General features: G+C 36.9%; 1 protein-coding gene across 1 annotated transcript in view; it reads left to right on the forward strand.

The window, feature by feature from the left end:
• The window catches only part of HSF2BP (heat shock transcription factor 2 binding protein), a 104,491-nt gene that overhangs the window by 53,143 nt on the left and 27,898 nt on the right, over positions 1–23,450 (forward strand). The window contains exon 5 of the mRNA XM_074210292.1: positions 1,507–1,624. Coding sequence (XP_074066393.1) covers positions 1,507–1,624 — 118 coding nt within the window. The remainder of the gene's footprint in view (positions 1–1,506; positions 1,625–23,450) is intronic.

Raw genomic sequence — 23,450 nt, forward strand, 5'->3', positions numbered from 1 at the left:
TGTTTGCCTCAATTTCCTCAACTGTAAAATGGGGATAATGACAGAAGCCACCTCTCAGGTCACTATGTGTGTCAAATGAGATATTTATAAAGCACTGAGTAACTTAGTGCCTAGCATATAGTAAGGGCTACATACATACTTCCTTTTCATTCTTTTGAGGCAGAATTTGAACTTTAGTATTCTTAACTCCAAGTCTAACAATCTTTTCAGTATATTATATAGTTTAGCTTCTCACTTGAAAAAAGGTTTAGATTAACTTGGAGTTATTCCCAGATTCACTAATCTCTGTGATTAGAGCCTTACATTTCTGGGAGCTCTATAAGGATTCACAAATACAAATAACCAAGCACAAACAGATGCAAGGCAACAAGGGGCCACTCATCTTCTTTAGTTCAAATCTGACCTCAGGTACTTAAGTGGCTGAGGTAATTAGTTAACTAGTCATGTGACCCTGGGCAAGTCACTTTACCATTTGCCTTAAGTTTCCTCTTCTGTAATATGAGTTAGAGAAGAATGACAAATCACTCTTAATATTTTTTGTAAAAAAAATAAAAAAGCTCCAAATGGGGTCATGTAGAGTTGAACACTATTGAAATGACTGAACAACAAAGGCAGATAGATACAAGTGTTCATATTTTCATGTCAAAAATATTTTCCTTATTTGTAAAATGGGGATAATAGCACCTATTCCAAGAGTTTCAATAGTCATGAGAATGAAATGAGATAATACTTGTAAACACTTTATTTTATTTTTTGTAAAGCACTTTATAAAGTACTTAGTGCATGCTGTTATGCATGCTGCTATTGTAATAGTGGTGGTGGTGGTAGTAATACTTGAAGTTGACATTACAGATTCATATAATTAAATACTCAATCCTGGTTCCATTTATCTTGGTCATCATCTTGGTTAAAAATCAATAGTAGGGGCGGCTAGGTGGCACAGTGGATAGAACACCAGCCCTGGAGTCAGGAGTACCTGAGTTCAAATCTGGCCTCAGACACTTAATAATTACCTAGCTGTGTGGCCTTGGGCAAGCCACTTAACCCCATTACCTTGCAAAAAAACTAAAAAAAAAGTCAATAGTAAACACAAATATGTTTTGAGGCAGATATTCTCTCCCAGGTCTTGTTTTATAGTACTCAGCTGGCTTTTCCCTTATCTAATATGCAAATACTAATAGTTTAACAACATTTAGTCTTCATCCTCTGGGATCATAATATGCTATTTATTCTGCTTCTGAATACATGCTTTAATTAAATTGAAATAGTGTTTCATACAAAAAAAGTTTCACCTACCTTAGTCAAAATGCTGTGGTTGTCAGTTCAGCTTTATGGCCTGTCAATTCTTGGGCTAAAATAATTTTTAATCTATTTTTTATTAAAATCTGTAGTTCTGAAACTGAAATCAGATATTATTATGCACTAAGAACAACCTCTTTTAACTTTTTACATCTTGGAACCATGTGAGATTTAACAATTATTTTATATTTTATATTTCTGTTGCAGATGTTGCTGCCATACCTTGTGGTCGTGAATTTCTGGTTAATTCAAGTCGTGTGCTGTTGGACACAATAATGCAACTTCTGGAAGACTTGAAGCCAGGACAATGTACCAAACTCAAAGTGTATGATGGTTAATATTAAAAAGATGAGGCTTATTTTCTTATTGCTTAGAATGTATTGAATTAATCTATCTAATTAATCTGAATTTACTTGGGAGTGAAGCTAGGTGATGCAGTGGATAGAGGATGGCCTTGGAGTCAGGAGGATAGAAGTTTGAATCTAGCTTCTATATAAGTATCTGAGGCTAGATTCAAACTTCCACTGTTGGTGGAGCTGTGAACTCATCCAACCTTTCTGGAGAGAAATTTGGAACTACGCCCAAAGGGCAACAAAAATGAGCATACCCTTTGACCCAGCAATACCACTACTGGGTCTATATCCTGAAGAGATGATGAAAAAGTGTAAAAACATCACTTGTACAAAAATATTTATAGCAGCCCTGTTTGTGGTGGCAAAGAATTGGAAATCAAGTAAATGTCCTTCAGTTGGGGAATGGCCTTGGAGTCAGAAGGATCTTAGTTCAAACCTGACCTCAGATATTTAATACTTACTAGCTGTGTGATCTTGGGCAAGTCACTTAACCCTGATTGCCTTGCCTCTAGGGACATCTCCAGGTGTCCTGATTTATATCTGGCCCCTGAATGTACAGGCTCTGCAGGAGAGTACTAAGTGAGACTGGTGACTTAGTACAGCATTTCCTCACTTAGATCCAATTCCTGTACTTGTCATGGCATCACCTTCCTAATATTATGGTCTTCTTCAAGAACAAAGGACAAACATCATCACTTGGGAGTACTCCTTAAAAAAACAAAGAATAAATTTCTTGGTAAGTTAAAGGAGTACCATTTTGTGTATATATATCTCTATATATGTGAATCTCTCTCTATATGTTTGTATGTGTATTCACACTGTGTGTGTACATACACATATGCACATACTTAGGATTATGGATTGAACCTGTGATTCATTGGATTGGAAATTCCTTGATGAGGAAACTCCTAAAATGTAGGTTAGTAACTTCTTTGCAACTTACAGTGTTAGAGAATTGCTTAGAGGACAGAGATTTTTAAATTGCTTACCTAGAGTCACATAGTAAACCTGTGTTAGAGGTGGGATTTGAACTCAATCCAGTTTTTCTGCCTTCAAGGACATCTCTCTATGCACTCTGCTTCTCATCTATATGATGTACTATTAAACTTTACAACTGCACTAAGATTTATGTGTGTGTGTGTGTGTGTGTGTGTGTGTGTGTGTGTGTATGTATACATACACTTGTCTGCTCATATCTGTACATATGCATACATATTTCATCCATTTCTTGTGAATGTCTGTGCATATATACACAAATGCAAATGTTGAATTTAGATTTTGGGCCAATAACTAATTTACAAATGGGGTTTTATAACATCTCAAGTTAAGACATAGTGAATAGTTTTTTAAATTTTGTGTTAGAAAGATCTGAATTTGTATCTTGCCTTAGACACTATCTCTGTGACACTGGTCAAGTCATTTAAACTCTATATGTCTCAGTTTCTTTTGTATAAAATGAGAGAGTTGAATTTTATAGCCTTTGGAATAAATTCATTTATAATCCCATGGTCACAGATAAATTTTAATCTGATTTACTTAAAATACAAATATTGTATTATAGCATAAGGGTAGAATGTAGTTAGCAATTACTATCACAGGGAAAGATATTTAAATTCAGATTTACTTCCTTATTTGATTTCATTTGGTTTGAGTTTTGTACCTAGATGACATTGACCTGTCAGATATTACACTTGGTATTTTTTTTTTTTTGCAAATACAAAGACAATTCATGGGGTTGCAAATATTTAATCCCTTATTCTCTTCTTTATAGTTGCAATTGCCTTTGTTGTGATTTTCTTTGAGGGTATATATAGGTAAAATTATCTGTTCATTTTTTTTTTTTTTGCAGCAGTTCCCCAATTGTCTTTTTTTCCTTTGAATGTACATCTTTTTTTCATTAATGATTAGGCTGTTTTTGTAGTATGTTATTTTTTTATTTTTTAGATTTTTGCAAGGCAATGGGGTTAATTAAGTAGCTTGCCCAAGGCTACACAGCTAGGTAATTATTAAGTGTCTGAGGCCAGATTTGAACTCAGGTACTCCTGACTCCAGGGCCAGTGCTCTATCCACTGTGCCACCTAGCTGCCCCTGTAGTATGTTATTGAAGCTCTATTTTTGGATTTCCATTCCCTTCTTGATTTCTTGTAGCTTTAGACTATTCTTTGCTATTTGAATTGCATTTCCTTCATATTTAAAATCTTTCTAATGGATATTTGCCCATTTTGTTGTTTGTACTTAAAGTTGTTAAGTGTAAACCACTACATGTCTCAGAGTTTGGAAAAAAGGGGATTTTATTCTGTTGGCAATTTGTGGGCTCTCTTAATTGATGCTTTATTGTCTATTTTCAAAAGTTGAATTTTTTTGTTTTTTTTTTTAGCAGTTCTCTTGCATTGTTTCCTATAGTATAGTATTTAAGCCTTTTCATTTGTTGTGTATTTCAAGGATACCTGTGCTCCTTAAGTTATTTCTGCACATCCCATCCTTTTATTTGCTCATTCATTCATTCATTCATTCATTTATTTGCAAGGCAATGGGGTTAAGTGACTTGCCCAAAGCCATACAGCTAGGTAATTATTAAGTGTCTGATGTGGGTTTTGAACTCAGGTCCCCCTGACTCCAGGGCCCACCAGCCCTCTATCCACTGGGCCTCCTAGCCGCCCCTGCACATGCTTTTAAAGGTCAGTCATGTAAAATTCATTTGTTCTATTGATATTGTTGCCTTTTGCTTCTCTTTATTTTTCAAAGCTTCTCATTTTTTAGAGTTTCTCCATAATGGATTCAGCTTGTCTTATTCTGTTGTTTTATAATTCTGTGTTGATACCTTTAATTTCTGATTTAAATTCATTCCTAACTTCTATTATGAATACATTTCTTCTTTGAACTGTGATGTCATCGGTCCTCTTCAGAAACAAAGGAAGAACACAATTTTCAGCTATTTAAGCTATTCTTTATTTCTTTTTTGTTTTTTTGTTTTGTGTTTTGTTTTGCAAGGCATTGGGCTTTAAAATGACTTGCCCAGGGTCACACGGTTAGGTAATTATTAAGTGTTTGAGGTGGATTTGAACTCAAATCCTCCTGACTCTAGGACTGGTACTCTATCCACTGTGCTGCCTACCTGCCCTGTTCCTTATTTCTATAAAGAGCACTTTGTAATTGAATTTACACAACTCATTTGTATGATTTGATAGATTACCAAATATTTTATAATATTTTATATATTGTAGTTTTTTAAACAATTTTATAATTTTAGATTGTCATATGTGAATGCTTGTACCCTGCCCCAAACTCTATATCAACTTTTGTGAGAATTATCCAATCTCTAGGGTAATAGTCTTTTTTTGATGGAACAAACCAGTAAGACTTATCCTATTAAATAATTGGGTTATCAATAGAAAGATGATCAGGAAGCTCAGAGGAATGAGTTTTAGGCAAAGAGAAGCAATAGATCAATATGATGATTAGTTTTAGGCTAATGAAAATATGTATAACAAATATAATAACAAAGGATAATAAAACTATTTCTGATTCAGGGTTATTAGAGTAAGCCAATTTATCTTTACCCTGACCCTCACATGATGTGATCCAATCTAGGAAGAACAGGCCTCTTTGCTGTTCCTCAAATGTGAAACTCCATCTTCTCATTCCAGGCATTTGTACAGGTTGTCATCCATATCTAGGATGCCCTCCCTCTTTATTTCTGTCTTCTAACTTCCTGGGCTTCCTTCAAGGCCTAACTAAAAATATCACTTTCTAGGGGGAAGTCTTTTCTGATTTCCTCCTTTATTATATAGGGTCTTCCCTCTGGATTATTTAGAGATTATTTTCTCTTGTATTAGAGTGTGAATTTATTATAAACAGGGACTATCTTTTATGCTTTTCTTTGTATCCCCAGTGTTTGACATAGTGCTTAGCACATAATAGGAATTTAATAAAATATTTAATAATTGATTCTAGGAAGCATAATTTAAAATATAAAATTACTGAAGATTAATGTTGACATGAACAATCGCAAAATTGATTAAAGAAAGCAAAATTTAAAATTTAATTTTTTAAAATTAGTAAAGATTATAGCTAAAAATATGTTTACAATGCTAATGTGATGAAAATAGTTATCATTGAAACTATTTTAGCAGCATAAACTGAAATATTTTCTATTTATGCTGATAAATTCAGAGAACTTTATCCACATCTTGGGGAATTAAAAACTCACATTCTCATAAAATGAACATTTAGTTGGATGACCCAGAGCTTTTCCTAAAATTGAAAGATGCTTTATTTTTATTTATCTATCTATTTATTTATTTTTTTATTAAAGCTATTATTTGAGTTTTACAATTTTCCCCCAATCTTACTCCCCCCCACCCCCACTGAAAGCAATCTGTCAGTCTTTACTTTGTTTCCATGTTGAACATTGATGCAAATTGAGTGTGATGAGAGAGAAATCATATCCTTAAGGAAGAGACAAGAAGTCTAAGAGGTAACAAGATCAGACAATAAGATATGTTTTTTCCTAAATTAAAGGGAATAGTCCTTGAACTTTGTTCAAACTCCACGGCTCTTTATCTGTATACAGATGGCACTCTCCTTTGCAGACAGCCCAAAATTGTTCCCGATTGTTGCATTGATGGAATGAGTGAGTCCTTCAAAGTTGAACATCACCCCCATGTTGCTGTTAGGGTATAGTGTTTTTCTGGTTCTGCTCATCTCACTCAGCATCAGCTCATGCAAATCCCTCCAGGCTTCTCTGAAATCCCATCCCTCCTGGTTTCTAATAGAACAGTAGTGTTCTATGATATACATATACCACATGTTTGCTAAACCATTCCCCAATTGAAGGACATTTACTTGATTTCCAATTCTTTGCCACCACAAACAGGGCTGCTATAAATATTTTTGTACAAGTGATGTTTTTACACTTTTTCATCATCTCTTCAGGATATAGACCCAGTAGTGGTATTGCTGGGTCAAAGGGTATGCTCATTTTTGTTGCCCTTTGGGCATAGTTCCAAATTTCTCTCCAGAAAGGTTGGATGAGTTCACAGCTCCACCAACAGTGGAATAGTGTCCCAGATTTCCCACAACCCTTCCAACAATGATCATTATCCTTTCTTGGGATTGGCCAGTCTGAGAGGTGTGAGGTGGTACCTCAGAGAAGCTTTAATTTGCATTTTTCTAATAATTAATGATTTAGAGCGATTTTTCATATGGTTATAGATTGCTTTGATCTCCTCATCTGTAAATTGCCTTTGCATATCCTTTGACCATTTGTCAATTGCAGAATGGATTTTTGTTTTAAAAATATGACTCAGTTCTCTGTATATTTTAGAAATGTGTCCTTTGTCAGAATCATTAGTTGTAAAGATTGTTTCCCAATTTACTATACTTCTTTTGATCTTGGTTACAGTGGTTTATCTGTGCAAAAGCTTTTTAATTTAATGTAATTGAAAACATCTAGTTGGTTTTTGGTGATGTTCTCCAACTCCTCCTTAGTCATAAACTGCTCCCCTTTCCATAGATCTGACAGGTAAACTAGTCCTTGATCTTGTAATTTGCTTATAGTATTTTTTTTATGTCTAAATCCTGTAACCATTTGGATTTTATCTTGGTAAAGGGTGTTAGGTGTTGGCCTAATCTAAGTTTCTTCCATACTAACTTCCAATTTTCCCAGCAGTTTTTATCAAAGAGAGAGTTTTTATCCCAATAGCTGGACTCTTTGGGTTTATCAAACAGCAGATTACTATAATTATCTCCTGCTTTTGCACCTAGTCTGTTCCACTTGTTCACTACTCTATTTCTTAGCCAATACCAAACAGTTTTGATGACTGATGTTTATAATATTATTTTTAGATCAGGTAGGGCTAAGCCCCCTTCTTTTCCACTTTCTTTCATTAAGCTCCTGGAAATTCTTGACTTTTTATTTCTCCATATGAATTTACTTAGAATTTTTTCTAACTCATTAAAGTAATTTTTTGTAATTTTGATTGGTAGGGCACTAAACAGGTAGTTTAGTTTTGGTAGAATTGTGATTTTTATTATATTAGCTCTCCCTATCCATGAGCAGTTGATATTTGCCCAGTTATTTAAATCTGATTTAATTTGTGCGAGAAGTGTTTTATAATTGTTTTCAAAAAGTTTTTGAGTCTGTCTTGGCAAATACACTCCCAGGTATTTTATATTGTCTGAGGTTACTTTAAATGGCATTTCTCTTTCTAGCTCTTCCTGCTGTATCTTGCTAGACATATATAGAAAAGTTGAGTATTTATGAGGGTTTATTTTATAACCTGCACTTTGCTAAAATTGCTAATTGTTTCCAGTATTTTTTTTGGATGATTTCTTGGGATTATCTAGGTATACCATCATGTCATCTGCAAAGAGTGAGAGTTTTGTCTCTTCCTTCCCAATTCTAATTCCTTCATTTTCTTTTTCTTCTCTAATTGATGAAGCTAACATTTCTAATACGATATTGAATAGTAGTGGTGATAATGGGCACCCTTGTTTTACCCCTGATCTTATTGGGAATGCCCCCTAGCCTCTCCCCATTGAATATAATGCTTGTTGATGGTTTCAGATAGATATTGCTAATTATTCTAAGGAACAGTCCATTTATTCCTACACTCTCTAGTGTTTTTAGTAGGAATGGATGCTGTATTTTGTCAGAAGCTTTTTCAGTATCTATTGATATGATCATATAATTTCTGATAGGTTTGTTGTTGACATAATTGAGTATAACTAACAGTTTTCCTAATATTGAACCAACCCTGCATTCCTGGTATAAATCCTACTTGATCATAATGTACTATCCTAGTGATAACTTGTAATCGTTTTGCTAAGATTTTATTTAAGATTTTTACATCTATATTCATCAGGGAGATAGGTCTATAGTTTTCTTTCTCTGTTTTTAACTTCCTGGTTTAGGTAACAGCACCATATTGGTTTCATAGAAAGAGTTAGGCAGAGTTCTGTCTTTCCCTATTTTTCCAAAGAGTTTATATAGAATTGGAATCAATTTTTCCTTAAATGTTTGGTAGGGGGGTGGCTAGGTGGCACAGTGGATAAGCACCAGCCCTGGAGTCAGGAGTACCTGGGTTCAAATCCAGTCTCAGACACTTAATAATTACCTAGCTGTGTGGCCTTGGGCAAGCCACTTAACCCCATTTGCCTTGCAAAAAACCTAAAAAAAAATGTTTGGTAGAATTCACTTGTGAATCCATCAGGTCCTGAAGATTATTTCTTAGAGAGTTCAGTGATGGCTTATTGAATTTCTTTTTCTGAGATAGGGTTGTTTAGGTATTTAATCTCTTGATTTAACTTGGGCAATTTATATTTTTGTAAATATTCATCCATTTCACTTACATTATCAAGTTTATTGGCATAGAGTTGGGCAAAATAATTTCAAATTATTACTTTAATTTCCTCCTCATTGGTGGTGAGTTCACCTTTTTCATTTATGATACTAGCAGTTTGGTTTTCTTCTTTCTTTTTTTTAATCAAATTGACCAGAAGTTTATCAATTTTATTTTTTTTCATAGTACCAGCTTTTGGTTTTATTTATTAATTCAACAGTTTTTTTTTGCTTTCGATTTTATTAATTTCTGCTTTAAGTTTTAGAATTTCTAATTTGGTATTTAATTGGGAATTTTTAATTTGTACTTTCTCTAATTTTTCTAGTTGCATGTTTAGTTCATTGATTTCCTCTTTCTCCAATTTATTCATGTAAGCATTTAAAACTATAATGTATCCCCTGACAGCCGCTTTGAATGAATCCCATAGGTTTTGGTATGTTGTTTCATTATTGTCATTATCTAGGATAAAATGGTTAATTATTTCTATAATTTGTTTTTTGGTCCACTCATTCTTTAAAATGAGGTTATTCAGTTTCCAGTTGGTGCTGGGTCTGTATCTCCTTGCCCCAATATTGCATATGACTTTTATTGCATTGTGATCTTAGAAAGATGTATTCACTATTTCTGCCTTTCTGCAGTTGATCATTAGGTTTTTATGTCCTAGTACATAATCAGTTTTTGTATAAGTTCCATGTACTACCGAGAAAAAGGTATATCCCTTTCTATCCCCATTCAATTTCCTCCATAAATCTACCATATCTAGTTTTTCTAACAATCTATTTACCTCCTTAACTTCTTTCTTGTTTATTTTATGATTCGATTTATCTAGATCTGAGAGTGGGAGGTTGAGGTCTCCCAATAGTAGAGGTTTGCTGTCTATGTCTTCCTGCAGTTCTTTCAGCTTCTCCTCTATGAATTATGGATGCTATACAATTGGGTGCATATATATTCAGTATTGAAATAACTTTATTGTCTATGGTACCTTTTAGGAAGATAAAGTTTCCTTTCTTATCTCTTTTAATACTATCTATTTTTGCTGCTGCTTTGTCTGAGATAAGAATTGCTACCCCTGCTTTTTTTTTACTTCAGGTGAAGCAAAATATATTTTATGCCAACCTTTTATATCTCTCTGCTTCAAATGAGTTTCTTGTAAGCAGCATATTGTAGGATTCTGGTTTTTAATCCACTCTGCTATTTGCTTACGTTTTAAGGGAGAGTTCCTCCATCCCATTCACATTCAAAGTTATGATTACTAATTCTTTATTGCTCTCCATGCTATCTAACCTCTGTTTGTATTTTCACCCCCTTTATCCATATCCCCCAATATTTTGTTTCTGAATACCACCCCCTTCAGTGTGTTTGCCCTCCTATATCACCCCCTTCTCTCTCTCTTTCCCCATTCTATTTTTCCCTTCCCTTCCCTTTTGTTAGTTCCCCTGTTTTCTCCACTCCCCCTCCCTTTCTCCATCCCCCCTCCCCTTTTCCCCTTTTAATATTTGAAAGGTTAGATGTTTTATAAGTTAACTGAGTATGTATGTATGGTTGACTTTAAGCCAAGTCTGATGAGAAGAAGATTCAGGTGTTTCTCATCTGCTTCCTTCTTCCCCTCTGTTACCATAGGTATTTTGTACCTGTTAGTGTAATGAGATTTACCCCATTCAGTCCCCTCCCTCCTCCTGTCTCCTTCCTGTCCCCCTTTTTAAGGAGGTAGTGTTTTTTTTAGATCATTCTGAGTCATAGAAAATTTTGAGTATCTGTCACTTCTAGCTAAGTACATTCTATCTAATAGGAGTTAAAATTTCTTGAGAGTTATTAGAGTCTTTCCCCCAAGTGGGGTTAAAGCCAGTTACATCCCATTAGATAGCAGTCTCATGGATAGGTCATGAATGTTCATCACTTCTGGCTAGGTATATTCTCTCTGTTAGAGTTACAATTCTCAAGATATATGAGAATCTTTTCCTCCATGCTGGGATATAGCCAGTTTCAACTTATTGGATAGCAGTTTTTTTTTCTTTAACCATCCCCCCTTTTTTTTTTACCTTTTCATATGTCTCTTGAACCTCCTGTTTTATGTCCAAATTTTTTATTTAGCTTTTTTCTTGCAGGATTGCTTGCAGGATTTTCTCTTTTATCTGATAGTTCTGGAATTTGGCCACAACATTCCTTGGTGTTTTCATTTTGGGATCTTTTTCTGGAGGGGATTGATATATTCTTTCAATAACTACTTTGCCCTCTGGTTCCATGATATCAGGGCAGTTTTCTATCACTAGATCCTGTAATATTAAGTCCAGGTTTATTTTTCTCTTCAATGTTTTCAGGAAGTCCAATAATTCTCCAGTTGCCCCTCCTCGATCTATTCTCAAGGTCATTGGTTTTGCTGATGAGGTATTTTACATTTTCTTCTATTTTTTTTTCTATTTTTTGGTTTTGTTTGACAGGCTCTTGCTGTCTCATGGAATCTTAGTCTCTGCAGACTCCATTTTTTTTTTTAGGGAGGAGTTTTCTTCATTAACCTTTTGCAACTCCTTTTCCAATTGATCAATTCTACTTTTGCAAGAGCTTTCCATTTGACCAGTTGAGGATCTGAGAGAATTATTCCCATTTTGTATTTGTCCAGTTGATGATCTGAGAGATTTATTCTCATTTTATATTTGTCCAATTGTATTTTTTAAGAACTTGTTTTCTTGTTGCAAGGTATTAATTATCTCTCCCAAATTTTTCCAGTTGATTTTTAAACTCCTTCCTTATTTCTTCAGGGAAGTCTTTCTGTGCTGAAGACCAGATCGTATTCTCCTCAGAGGTTCTAGGTCTCTCTGAGTTACGGTCTTTTCCTTCCAAGAATTTTTCTATGGCTCCACCTTTCTGCAGACCCTTCTTCATTTTGCTAAGACCATGAGTTGGGGGAGGGGCTGGTTCACAGGGGCTTGGGATCACTAAAGGTTTTACTGAGTGCTGTTTCTCTGGCTGGCCAGTAGGAGGTGCTGGTTGCTTTCTCTGGAGTGTCTGTGACCTTGATTGGGGCCTTCTCCCTTAGCTTGAAGGGCTGGGTTGGAGGTATTGAATCCTTTTGCCTTCAATCACCCTGGGCTGAGGTCATTCCTCTCTGTATTGTCAGCTGGGCTGGTTCTTCTGCTCATACTTGTGCCTGAGGCAGAAGTAGTCTGCAATTGTTTTTTCCTGAAAGAGGCCTCAGCTGCAATGGAGGTGTGGACTCTGAGTTCCTCAGACCAGAGGAGCCCGGGGATAGTATCCACAACTCTCTTGCACTGGAACTCCCTGCCCCACCCCACCCCCAACGCTGATCCATCAGGTCTGGCTCTCGGCCCCTCAGACTCCCCAGCTCCAATTCAGTCAGTAATCTGCCTGATCCGGGGCTGATCCAACCTCTACACCCAGACTTGCCTGCCCAAATTCACCCAGTGCTGCTGCAGGAGACTTATCCTGAGGTAGATGTTCTTTCTTCTGGCTTTTCTTTCTGGGTTTTGTGGGTCAGATGTCTGTTAAGAGGTTTGTTTCATGTGATAGATTGGGAAAGATCAGGAAACTTTAGAACTGTGCTTGTCTTCTCTCCGCCATCTTGGCTGAAAGTCTGAAAGATGCTTTAAATGAGATAGTTTTTTCATTGCAATATTTTTTCAACAGCTGAACTGAAATAACTTGAAAAACTTTTGTCAGCCATGCTTTTTCTGGAGATTTATTAATTCTTTCATTGATGAAATTTTTTTCCTTTTTTTCTTTATGCTGAATATTTTATGCCAAATTAGGACCAACATATAAATTTCTTCTTTTTCTTTTTAGGTTTTTGCAGAGCAAATGGGGTTAAGTGGCTTGCCCAAGGCCACACAGCTAGGTAATTATTAAGTGTCTGAGACCAGATTTGAACCCAGGTACTCTTGACTCCAGGGCCAGTGCTTTATCCACTGTGGCACCTAACCACCCCCAAAATATGAATTTCACAAAGGATCAGTTAGAGTTCTAGTTTATTTTAGTTTCTTCCTAACATTTAGATAAATGAATCTAAAACAACTAAATAATAAATAAAACCTACAGAAAACATATATTTTTTCAATAGAACATGCTTCTACACTGAGTTAACTCAGAGATGTCTTTCCTGAAGTTCTCTTATCATGGGTCCATTTGACTGGAGGTCAGTGATTCAGAAGTCAAAACTGGAAGATAAAAAAAAGAATTTTTAATAATTACTAATTGGTTGGGTAGATAGCAGCAGTTCTGACCAGAGAATCACTGGATAAATATAGACCTAAGATTTATCTCTTATTTATACATCTCTGTAACTCCTTTGTTTGACTTATAAGGGTAATTTTTATGAGGAGAAAACATTTTCTTGAAACTTATCCTATTCAGATTCATCTACTTCTACAATCTTTCTATTCTGACTGCCCAAACTGAAAGCAGTCATTGGTTGTAGCGTCTTAGAAGATTTCTACGTCTAAAAAATAAGTGTTGGTTTTAATTTAAAATCTTCCCAATAAAAGTGTTAGGTGATTCTTAGATAGTTTTTTTTTTAGGTTTTTGCAAGGCAATAGGATTAAGTGGCTTGCCCAAGGCCACACAGCTAGGTAATTATTAAGTGTCAGAGGCCCAATTTGAACTCAGGTACTCCTGACTCCAGGGCTGATGCTGTATCCACTGTACCACCTAGCCACTCCCTATAGTTATTTTAAATGGAATTTCTCTTTTTCTGTTTTCTTGTTTTGCTTTTGTTGGTAATTTATAAAAGTACTGTTGAGTTATTTTTTATTCAATAATTTTGCTAAAGTTGTTAATTATTTTGACTATTTTTAGATGATTTAAGATATACTTAGATCACCTGCAAAAAAGTTATATTTTTGTTTCCTCATGGGCTATCTTATTCCTTTAATTTATTTTTCTTGTCTTATTGCTATAGCTAGCATTTCTAGCAAATTACTGAATAATACTGGTGATTCTTGCTTCACTTCTGATTTTATTGGGAAGCTCCTAGTTTATCCCCATTAAAGATAATGCTTACTCCTAAGATAACTACTTATAATTTTGAGAAAATCTCTATTTATTTCTCTGCTTTCTAAGTGTTTTTTAAAAATAGGAATGGGACTTGGCTGTTTGTAAAAAGCTTTTTCTGCACCTATTGATATGATTTTTGTCATTTTTGTTATCGATATGGTCAATTATGTTTATAGTTTCCCTAATATCTAACCAGCCCTGGATTCCTGCTATAAATATCAGCTATCCATAGTTTAAGATGCTTGTGATTTTGACTGATATCTCTGCTAGTGTTTTACTTAAAATTTTTACATATTCATTGGGGATATTGGCCCATAGTTTTTCCCCCCTCTGATTTTGTTTAACTGATTTAGTTATCAAAATCATATTTGTGTCAGAAGAAATTTGGTAGGACTATTTTTTCAATAGTTCATATAATATTGGAATTTTTCTTTAAATGTTTGATAGAATTCTTTTGTAAATTAATTTCATCCTGTTTTTTGCTGAGGGAGTTCATTCATGTCTTTTTTTTCAGTATCTATTCCTTTTGTTTTTGTTTTTTGTTTTTTAGGTTTTTATAAGGCAGTGGGGTTAAGTGGCTTGCCCAAGGGCACACAGCTAAGTAATTATTAAGTGTCTGAGGCCAGATTTGAACTCAGGTACTTCTGACTCCAGGGTTGGTGCTCTATCCACTGTGCCACCTAGCTGCCCCAGTATCTATTTGTAAGATAGGTTATTTAAGAATATATTTTCTTCTTCAATTAATTTGATCAATTTATATTTTTGTAAATATTGGGCAAATTTGTTCCTAATTATTGCTTTAATTTCATCTTCATTGTTGCTATATTCTTTCTTTTATTTTCATTTTTATTTCTTTATTTTTAAAAAGTCAATTTTTTGTTTCTTTTTAATATTTAATATTTATTTACTCTCATTTTGTACAAATAATGTTTTTATATGTTAATAAAATATTTTTGTTTAAGAGTAAATGAAATACCCCCTCCCCCCAAAAAATATACATTCGCTTGAGTGATAAAGTAAAGGTGAGAGAAAAAATTAAACTTAAAAAAATAATAGTAATAATTGTAGGTATGGCCAGGTGGCGCAATTGACAGAGTAGCAGCCCTGGAGCCAGGAGCACCTGAGCCCACATCCGGCCCCATACACCCAACAATCACCCAGCCGTGTGACATGCAAGCCACCCCAACCCCACTGCCCTACAAAAACAACAAAAAAAAGAAAATAAAAGACCCCAAATAAAATAAAATAGTAATAATAGTAGGGGGGTGGCTGGGTGGCAGACAGAGCACTGGCCCTTGAGCCAGGAGCACCTGGGTCCAAATCCGGCCTCAGACCTGCTATGCGGCCCCAGGCAGGCCCCCCAGCCCCATTTGCCCTGCACCCCCCAAAATAATAATAATAAAAAATGTGCTTGAGTCTTTGTTCTAACACCAACAGCTCTGTCATGGTTGGATCACATTCTTTATGATACGTCCATGGCAAAAGTTACTTCCATATTTTTCTACCATTGCCGTTGCTGATCACAACTCCCTCCTTTCTTATTTCTCCACTACCATGTACTATATTTTCTCTCTCCTTTCACTCTGACTCTGCTGTAGGGTAGCTGAGTGGTACAGCAGACAGATCCCTGGTCCTGGGGCCAAGAGGCCCTGTGCCCCTCTACCACCCCTCAGGCCCAGCATCCATCTGGCCCTATGGTCCTGGATAGGCCATCCAATCCCAGCCCCTTGCAAGAAGTAAAAAAGAAAATGTGTTATATCTGACCACTCTCCCCCCATGGTCCATCCTCTCCTCCGTCATTCACATCCCCCCTTCCCCCTGTTCCCCCCCCTTCTTACTCCAGATGTCTATACCCCAATGAGTATATATGCTGTTTCCTCTCTAGCCACCTCTCATGAGAGCAAAGATTCCCTCATTCCCCCTTGCCTTCCCCCCTTCCAAATCATTGTAATAGCTCATTGTAACAAAGAAAAATCTTATTATATGAAATATCTTGGCCTATTCCCCCTCTCCTTTTTCTTTCTCCCATTACATTTCCCTTTTTTCTATTGACTCCATTTTTACACCATATTTTATCTTCGGATTCAGCTTTCTCCTTTGCTTCAAGTATAAAAACTCCTTCTACCTGCTCTATTAACTGAGAAGGTTCATATGAGTATTATCAGTGTCATTTTTCTATGCAGGAATACATGCAGTTCATCGTCATTAAGTCCCTCATATTTTCCCCTTCTCCTCCAATCTCTATGCTTCACCCAAGTCTTGTATCTGAAGATCAAGCCTTCTGTTCAACTCTGGCCATTCCAGCAGGAACATTTGAAATTCCCCTGGTTCATTGAAAGTCCATCTTTTTCCCTGGAAGAGGACATTCATTTTTGCTGGGTAGTTGATTCTCGGTTGCATTCCAAGCTCTTTTGCCTTCCGGAATATTATATTCCAAGCCCTATAAGCTTTTAATGTAGTTGCTGCTAAGTCCTGTGTGATCCTGACTGCAGCTCCATGATATTTGAGTTGTGTCCTTCTGGCTGCTTGTAATATTTTCTCTTTGACTTGGGAGTTCTGGAACTTGGCTGTAATATTCCTAGGGGTTGGTTTTTTGGGATCTCTTTCTTGGGGGTATCAGTGGATTCTCTTCATTTCTATTTTGCCCTCTGCTTCTAGGATATCAGGGCAATTTTCCTGTAGTAATTCTTTGAAAATGATGTCAAGGCTCTTTTCCTGATCATGACTTTCAAGTATTCCAATAATTTTTAAATTATCTTTCCTAAGTCTGTTTTCCATATCAGTTGTTTTTTTCAATGAGATGTTTCACATTTTCTTTTAATTTTTCATTTTTTTTGGTTTTGAAGTAATGAGTTCTGATTTCTCGTAAATTCATCAGTCTCCCTGAATTCTGTTTTTTGTCCGAAGGATTTGTTTTCCCCAGAGAGTTTTCTTATTTCTTCCATCTCGCCAGTTCTGCTTTTTAAAGCATTCTTCTCCTCAATAACTTTTTGAACTGTTTTATCCATTTGACCTAGGCTGGTTTTTAGCGTGCTATTTACTTCAGAATTTTTTTTTTTGGATTTCCTTGACTAGGCTGCTGACTTCATTTTCATGTTTTTCCTACCTCTCTCTCATTTCCTTTCCCTGTTTTTCTTCTAACTCCCTCAATTGATTTTCAAAGTCTTTTTTGAGCTCTATCATAGTCTGATCCCAATTTCTGTTTTTCTTGGAGTTTTTGGATGCAGGAGCTTGTGTTTCCTCATCTTCAGACTGAGTATATTGATCCTTCTTGGGATCATAGATAATGTATTTCTCAATGGTGTTCCTCTTTTTTCTTTGCTTGCTCCTTTTCCCAGCCTAAGCCTGTTTTGGGGGTGCTTCTTGAGCTTTTGGGACACTCCCACAAGGGTCTCAGTGCGTGAGGCTCTGTCCTCCCTCCTAGTCTGTGAATGTCCATATGCGCCCCCCTCTGCTATGGGGCTGAGGTGGAGAGGGCCCCTACTGTTCTATGTGGGGGCCCTAGTCTGTGATCAGGATCTGAATGTGTTCAGAGCCCCAGAGTCCTGTTCCAGTGTCAGAAGACAGAGCTTGGCAGTCTCTCTTCACTTCCCTCCCTCAGCTCAATGGGCTCATGCCCTGGGGGCTCCTGCTTACCAGCTACTCCTGTTTCTGTTTCCTGGTTCTGGAATGCAGTGGCTGTGTGCCCTGAGGGCTCGGCTTCACGTGCTTGCTCTTGGCAGAGGTCCCCTGCTGTCCCCCCAAGTTGTGCCTAGTGCTCCCTGGGGTGTAGCTCAGGAGACTCCCCCGCTGCTGTGAGTCACAGCTTCCAGCTCCTTGGGGCTACCTTCGGGAGGCTGAGGTTCTTTCACTTTGGTGGGCCACCCCTCTGGCGGGCCGCCCCTCCAACCCCAGGGAGCAGTGCCTTTTTGCTCTTTTCCAGGTTACCTTGAGTAGGAGAACTGTCTCACTTGGTCTCTGTGGGTTCTGTCTCTCGAAAATTTAGTTAAAGTTTTGAAGATTTATGAGAGAGCACCTAAGACACGATCTGCTCTTGTCACCATCTTGGCTCCGCCCCTAAAAAGTCAATTTACTGAATGGTTTCTCTTATTATTTTTTCATAAAACCAGCTCCTAGTTTTAGTTTTCTGTTAAGTACTTTTTTTTTTTAGGTTTTTTTGCAAGGCAAATGGGGTTAAGTGGCTTGCCCAAGGCCACACAGCTAGGTAATTATTAAGTGTCTGAGACCGGATTTGAACCCAGGTACTCCTGAGTCCAAGGCAGGTGCTTTATCCACTATGCCACCTAGCCACCACGTTAAGTACTTTTTAAAAAACTTTAAATTTTATTCATCTTTCTTTGATTTTCAAGATTTCTATTTTGGTGTTTAATTGGGGATTTTAATTTGTTCTTTTCCAAATTTTTTTGTTGTTTCTGTTGTATGCCCAATTAATTGAATTTTTTCTTTCTCTCTTATTGATGTATACATTTAGAGATACACAATTTCTTTTAAGAACTGTGTTGACTGCATCCTGTAGAATGGTTGTATGTTGTGTCATTGTTGTCATTATCTTTAAAGAAATTATTGATTGTTTCTATAATTTGACCTTGGATCCACTTATTACTGTTGCATGACTTAATTTCCAAATAATTTTTTTTTTTTAGTTTTTTTTTTTGCAAGGCAAATGGGGTTAAGTGGCTTGCCCAAGGCCACACAGCTAGGTAATTATTAAGTGTCTGAGGCCATATTTGAACTCAGATACTCCTGACTCCAGGGCTGGTGCTCTATCCACTGTGCCACACCTAGCCACCCCTCTAAATAATTTTTGATGAAATTTCTTTAATATAAAGTCAGGCAATCATCTTAGGCAGTTTATTTTACTGTGTTTATAACAGTTATGGTACAATAATACGAGTTGCAATAATTTGATCTTTGGCTTCCATTCAAAATCTCAGGACAGTTTGAGATTAAAAAATAAAGTTCTAAAATATTGTATTATCAATTAAGGACTCTAACTTTTCAGCAGTAAAACATAATGGAAGGAACATTGATTTTGGAGTTGAGTATTTGGGGTGCCTTGCTTAAACCATTTTGATAATTTGGGTCCCAAGTTTTTTTTTGGTTTATTTTCATATTACAATAATCTTGTTGTGAAAGCAAACATAAAACCCCCTCCCTACACAAAGATGAACCTCAAGAAAAATGAATTGAGAGGAAAAAAAAGCTTGTGTTCAGATTCCCTTAACTCTTCCTCATGGATGAGTTGTCTCCTTTATCATAATTCGATTAGATAAGTTGCTTCAATATCTTTGCCCACAGTTGCTATTACTAGCTATATTTCCCTCCATTCTATTCCTCCCCACTCCCATTTATTCTATTCTCTCTCTCTCTCTCTCTCTCTCTCTCTCTCTCTCTCCTTTTGCCCTATTCCTCCTCAAAAGTGTGTGGTATCTGATTACCCTTTTCCACAATCTTTCCTCTCTTCTATCACCTACTCCCTCCCTCCCCTCCCCCATCCCCCTTATCCTATCCCATTCCTCTCATTTTTCTCTAGGGTGAGATAGATTTCTATATCCTATTGAGTATGTACGTTATTTCTTCACTGAGCCATTTCTGATGATTATGAAGGCCAATTCATTCCCCCTTGCCTTCCGTTCTTCCACTCCATTTTACTGGACTCTTTATGTGAAATAGCCCAATCTCTCTCTCTCCCCTTTTCCTTTCTCCCAGTTTATCACCAGTGACTGTCTTTATACTATATTATACCATTATATTCTGCTCTTTCCTGTGCCCTGTCTATATATGCTCCCTCTAACTGCTCTTATAAATGAGAAGCTTCACGTATAAGTATCTTCTTCCTATGCAGGAATACACACATTTCAACATCATTAAGTTCCTCATAATTAGTCCTTTCTGTTTACCCTCTCTAAGCTTTCCCTAAGTCCTATACTTGGAGCTCAAACTTTTTGTGAAATTCTGGTCATTTCAATAGGAAAGTTTGAAAGTCTCCTGTTTTATTGAAAGTCTAACTTTTCCCCTGAAAGAGGATGTTCAGTTTTTTCTGGGTAGTTGATTCTTGGTTGTAAACAAACTCTTTTTCCTTCTGGAATTTCATATTCCAAGCCCTTAATGTATATGCTGCTAAATCCTGTGTAGTACTGACTGTAGGACCATGGCAGTTGAATTGTTTCTTTCTGGAAGCTTGTAGAATTTTCTCTTTGACTTGGGAGTTTTGGAATTTGGCCATGATATTCCTGGAGTTTTTTTTTTTTTGGGGGGGGGTCTCTTTCAGGAGATGATCAATGAATTCCTTCAGTGTGTATTATTTCTTGAAAAAGGAAGCCTAGGCTCTATTCTTGGTCATGACTTTCAAGTAGCCCAACAATTTTTAAAATTATCTCTTCTGGATCTTTTCCAGGTCAGTTGTTTTTCCAGTGAGATATTTCACATTTTCTTCTAATTCATTCTTTTGTTATTGTTTTATTGTTTCTTGATTTCTTTAGTTATTCAGAGAGCTTTTTTTAGTTTCCTTTTACAGCTGACCAATTCTGCTTTTTAATGGCATTCTCTTCATTTGCCTTTTGGGTTGCTTTTCCATTTGGACTAAACCGGTTTTTAACATGTTATTTTCCTCAGTATTTTTGTGTATTTCTTTCACCAGGCTGCTGACTTGGTTTTCATTATTTACCTGCATCACTCTCATTTCTCTTCCCAATTTTTCCTCTACCTCCCTTACTTGCTTTTCAAAGTCTTTTCTGAGCTCATCCATAGTCTGAGTATATTTCCTGTTTCTCTTGGAGGCTTTGGATACAGAAGCTTTGACTTTGTCATCTTCTGAGTGTATATTTTGATCCTCCATGGGATCAAAGTAATTTTCTATGGTCAGGTTCTTCTTTTTCTGTTGTTTGCTCATTTCCTCAGCCTATGACTGATTTACCACACTACCAAGGCTTTGGGGAGTTTTTGGGACATCCCACAGGGACCTTAATTACTCCAAGGTCTTATGAGAGACTCTGACTGCTCTCTTGCCTGTGGTCTGGTCTGTAAATTGACCACAAGAACTTCCCTCTGCCCTGGAACTGTGAGGAGGGTCCCTATTCTTCTACAGTAGTGGGGGTCCCAGATTGTGACCTGGATCTGAGTGTGAGCAAACAACAAGAGTCCTGCCCAGAGATAGCAGAGAGACCTTTACAATCTCTTCCCATTCCTTTACCATCTGTGGACTGAGCACTCTGGAAGTGTTGGGTCACTCTCTTCAGGTTCCCATTGCAGGGCTGCCCTGAGGCTGGCACTGGCTTGGGCTCTTCCTTACTCTGGTGTGGCAAAATTCTCTCACTACCCCTTCAAGCCATTCCTGGCAATCTCTGGGCCAAGAGGTCTGGAAACTGTCCCCTTTGCCACAGACCTAGGCACCCCCAGGGACCCAGGTGCTCCATAGGCTGTTCCTTGAAAGCTGGAGCTGGTTTGCTCCAGTTGACTGCTCTGTAGTCTGGCTGTGCTGCAACTCTTTCCAACCCCCCTGGTTGGGTGAAACAGACTTTTCCTGCAGATCTTCTAAGTTGTCTTGGACTAGGTAATTCAGTCTTTTTTTTTTTTTTTGCAAGGCAGTGGGGTTAAATGGCTTGCCCAAGGCCACAAGGCTAGGTAATTATTAAATGTCTGAGGTTGGATTTGAACCCAGGTACTCCTGACTTCAGGCCTGCACCACCTAGCCTCCCCCCCCCCCAATAATTCAGTCTTTCTAATGAATTTTTCCCTTCTAAATTTTGGTTAGAGTAATAATTTGATGGGTTTTGGAGTTTTTTGGGGACGAGTTTATGTGAATTCCTGCTCTCATGCCACCAACTTGACTCTGCCTCCAAATAATTTTTGTCTGTGTTATGAGATGTCACATTTTCTTCTATTTAAAAATTTTTCTTACTCTTTTATTTTTTTAATATGCCATTAGATTCCATTTGACAATCAGACTTTGTTTTTGTTGCTTACTCATTTTTCCAACCTATATCTTGGCTTTGGACTTTTTGTGAGAGTTGCTTACCTTGCGGGTAGAGAGGATATATCTCAGACGTCAGGGATTTATGTCTTTCTGGTAGTTTTGAAATTTAGCTATGAGTTTCCTGTGAATTTTCATCTTGGGAGCTCTTTCAGGTAGTGATCAGTAGATTTTTTTCTATTTCTGTTTTACTCTCTGATTATGAAACTTCAAGGCCATTTTCTGTAATAATCTCCTGTAGCATTCAGACTTTTTTATTTTTGATCATAACTTTCAGGTAATCTGAAATTCCTTTATTGTCACACTTCTGTCAGTCTTCTAAGTCAGTTTTTCTAATGAGATTTTTGCATGTTCTCTTCTATTTTTTCATTCTTTTTATTTTATTTTTTCTTGGTGTTATTGTGAAGTTTCTGTTTGCTTAGGTCTAATTTTTAAGATTTTCTTCATAAGTTTTTTGTTTTTTTATTTGTTTTTATTTATTCATTATTTATTTATTTATTTTGCAAGGCTATGGGGTTAAGAGTCTTATCAGCTTAGTTGAGAAGTATTAAATGTCTGCAATCCGATTTGAACTCAGGTCCTCCTGACTCCAGGGACGGTGCATTGTTCACTGCACTGCCTAGGTGCCCCCTTTCATACGTTTTTTGATCTCTTTTTCCAATTGGTTTCTTTTCTTTTCATAATTTTTCTGGATTTTCTTGCACTACTCCCCCCCCCCCCCCCCATTTTCTTCAACCTCTCTTGTTTGAATTTTAAAGTCCTTCTTTAAGCTCTTTAAAACTTTTTTTGGGCTGTGGCTGTTTTGCTTTATTCTTTGAGAAAGAAGTAGCTGTCTTAACTTCACTATTTTCTTTTCAGTTTGAACTTGGAACTTCTCTGTCACCAGTTGCTATCTGTGGTAGAGTTCTTTTTCTTTTGCTTAATTATTATATTAGTGGCTTATTTCTTGTCTGTGAACTTTTGTACTAAAATCTCACTCTAATCACAAGGTATGGAGGATAATATCTCAGACTTCAGGTTTTTTGTGCATTTTTTTGGTACTATCCAGGGGTCTCACTTCATGTTTTCCTCTCTGACCTTCTGCCATGACCAGGAACCCCTGCCTTGCTGTCCCCACAAGTGCTTTTGTTCCTTATTGTCCATCCTGCAGCTGCAAAATTCAACTCAGCCCTCTACCCTGGGATTAAAACCAGGATCCCTCCAAGTGTCCACAACCAGCAGGGTCCCTGCTCCCCTGATTGCACTCACCCAGTTTATGCTTCTTCCTCCTTCAGGTCAGCATACCTGAGCTGAGTGTTCAGTACCAGCCAGTGAGAGCCCTACAATCTTCCTTCATCAGCTGTCTGACCCTCACAGTATAAAGGGGAAATTCCTAAAGCTGATGGTAAGCCTACACAGCTGCCCCTAGGACTAGTTGTTTGTTGATTCAGCTGCCCCCAGGGCTTGTTGTTGGTTGATTGGGGATTTGCATTTGTCAGA

This window comes from Macrotis lagotis, chromosome 1 (genome assembly GCF_037893015.1).
Source record: "Macrotis lagotis isolate mMagLag1 chromosome 1, bilby.v1.9.chrom.fasta, whole genome shotgun sequence".
In the NCBI taxonomy this organism is placed as follows: domain Eukaryota; kingdom Metazoa; phylum Chordata; class Mammalia; order Peramelemorphia; family Peramelidae; genus Macrotis; species Macrotis lagotis.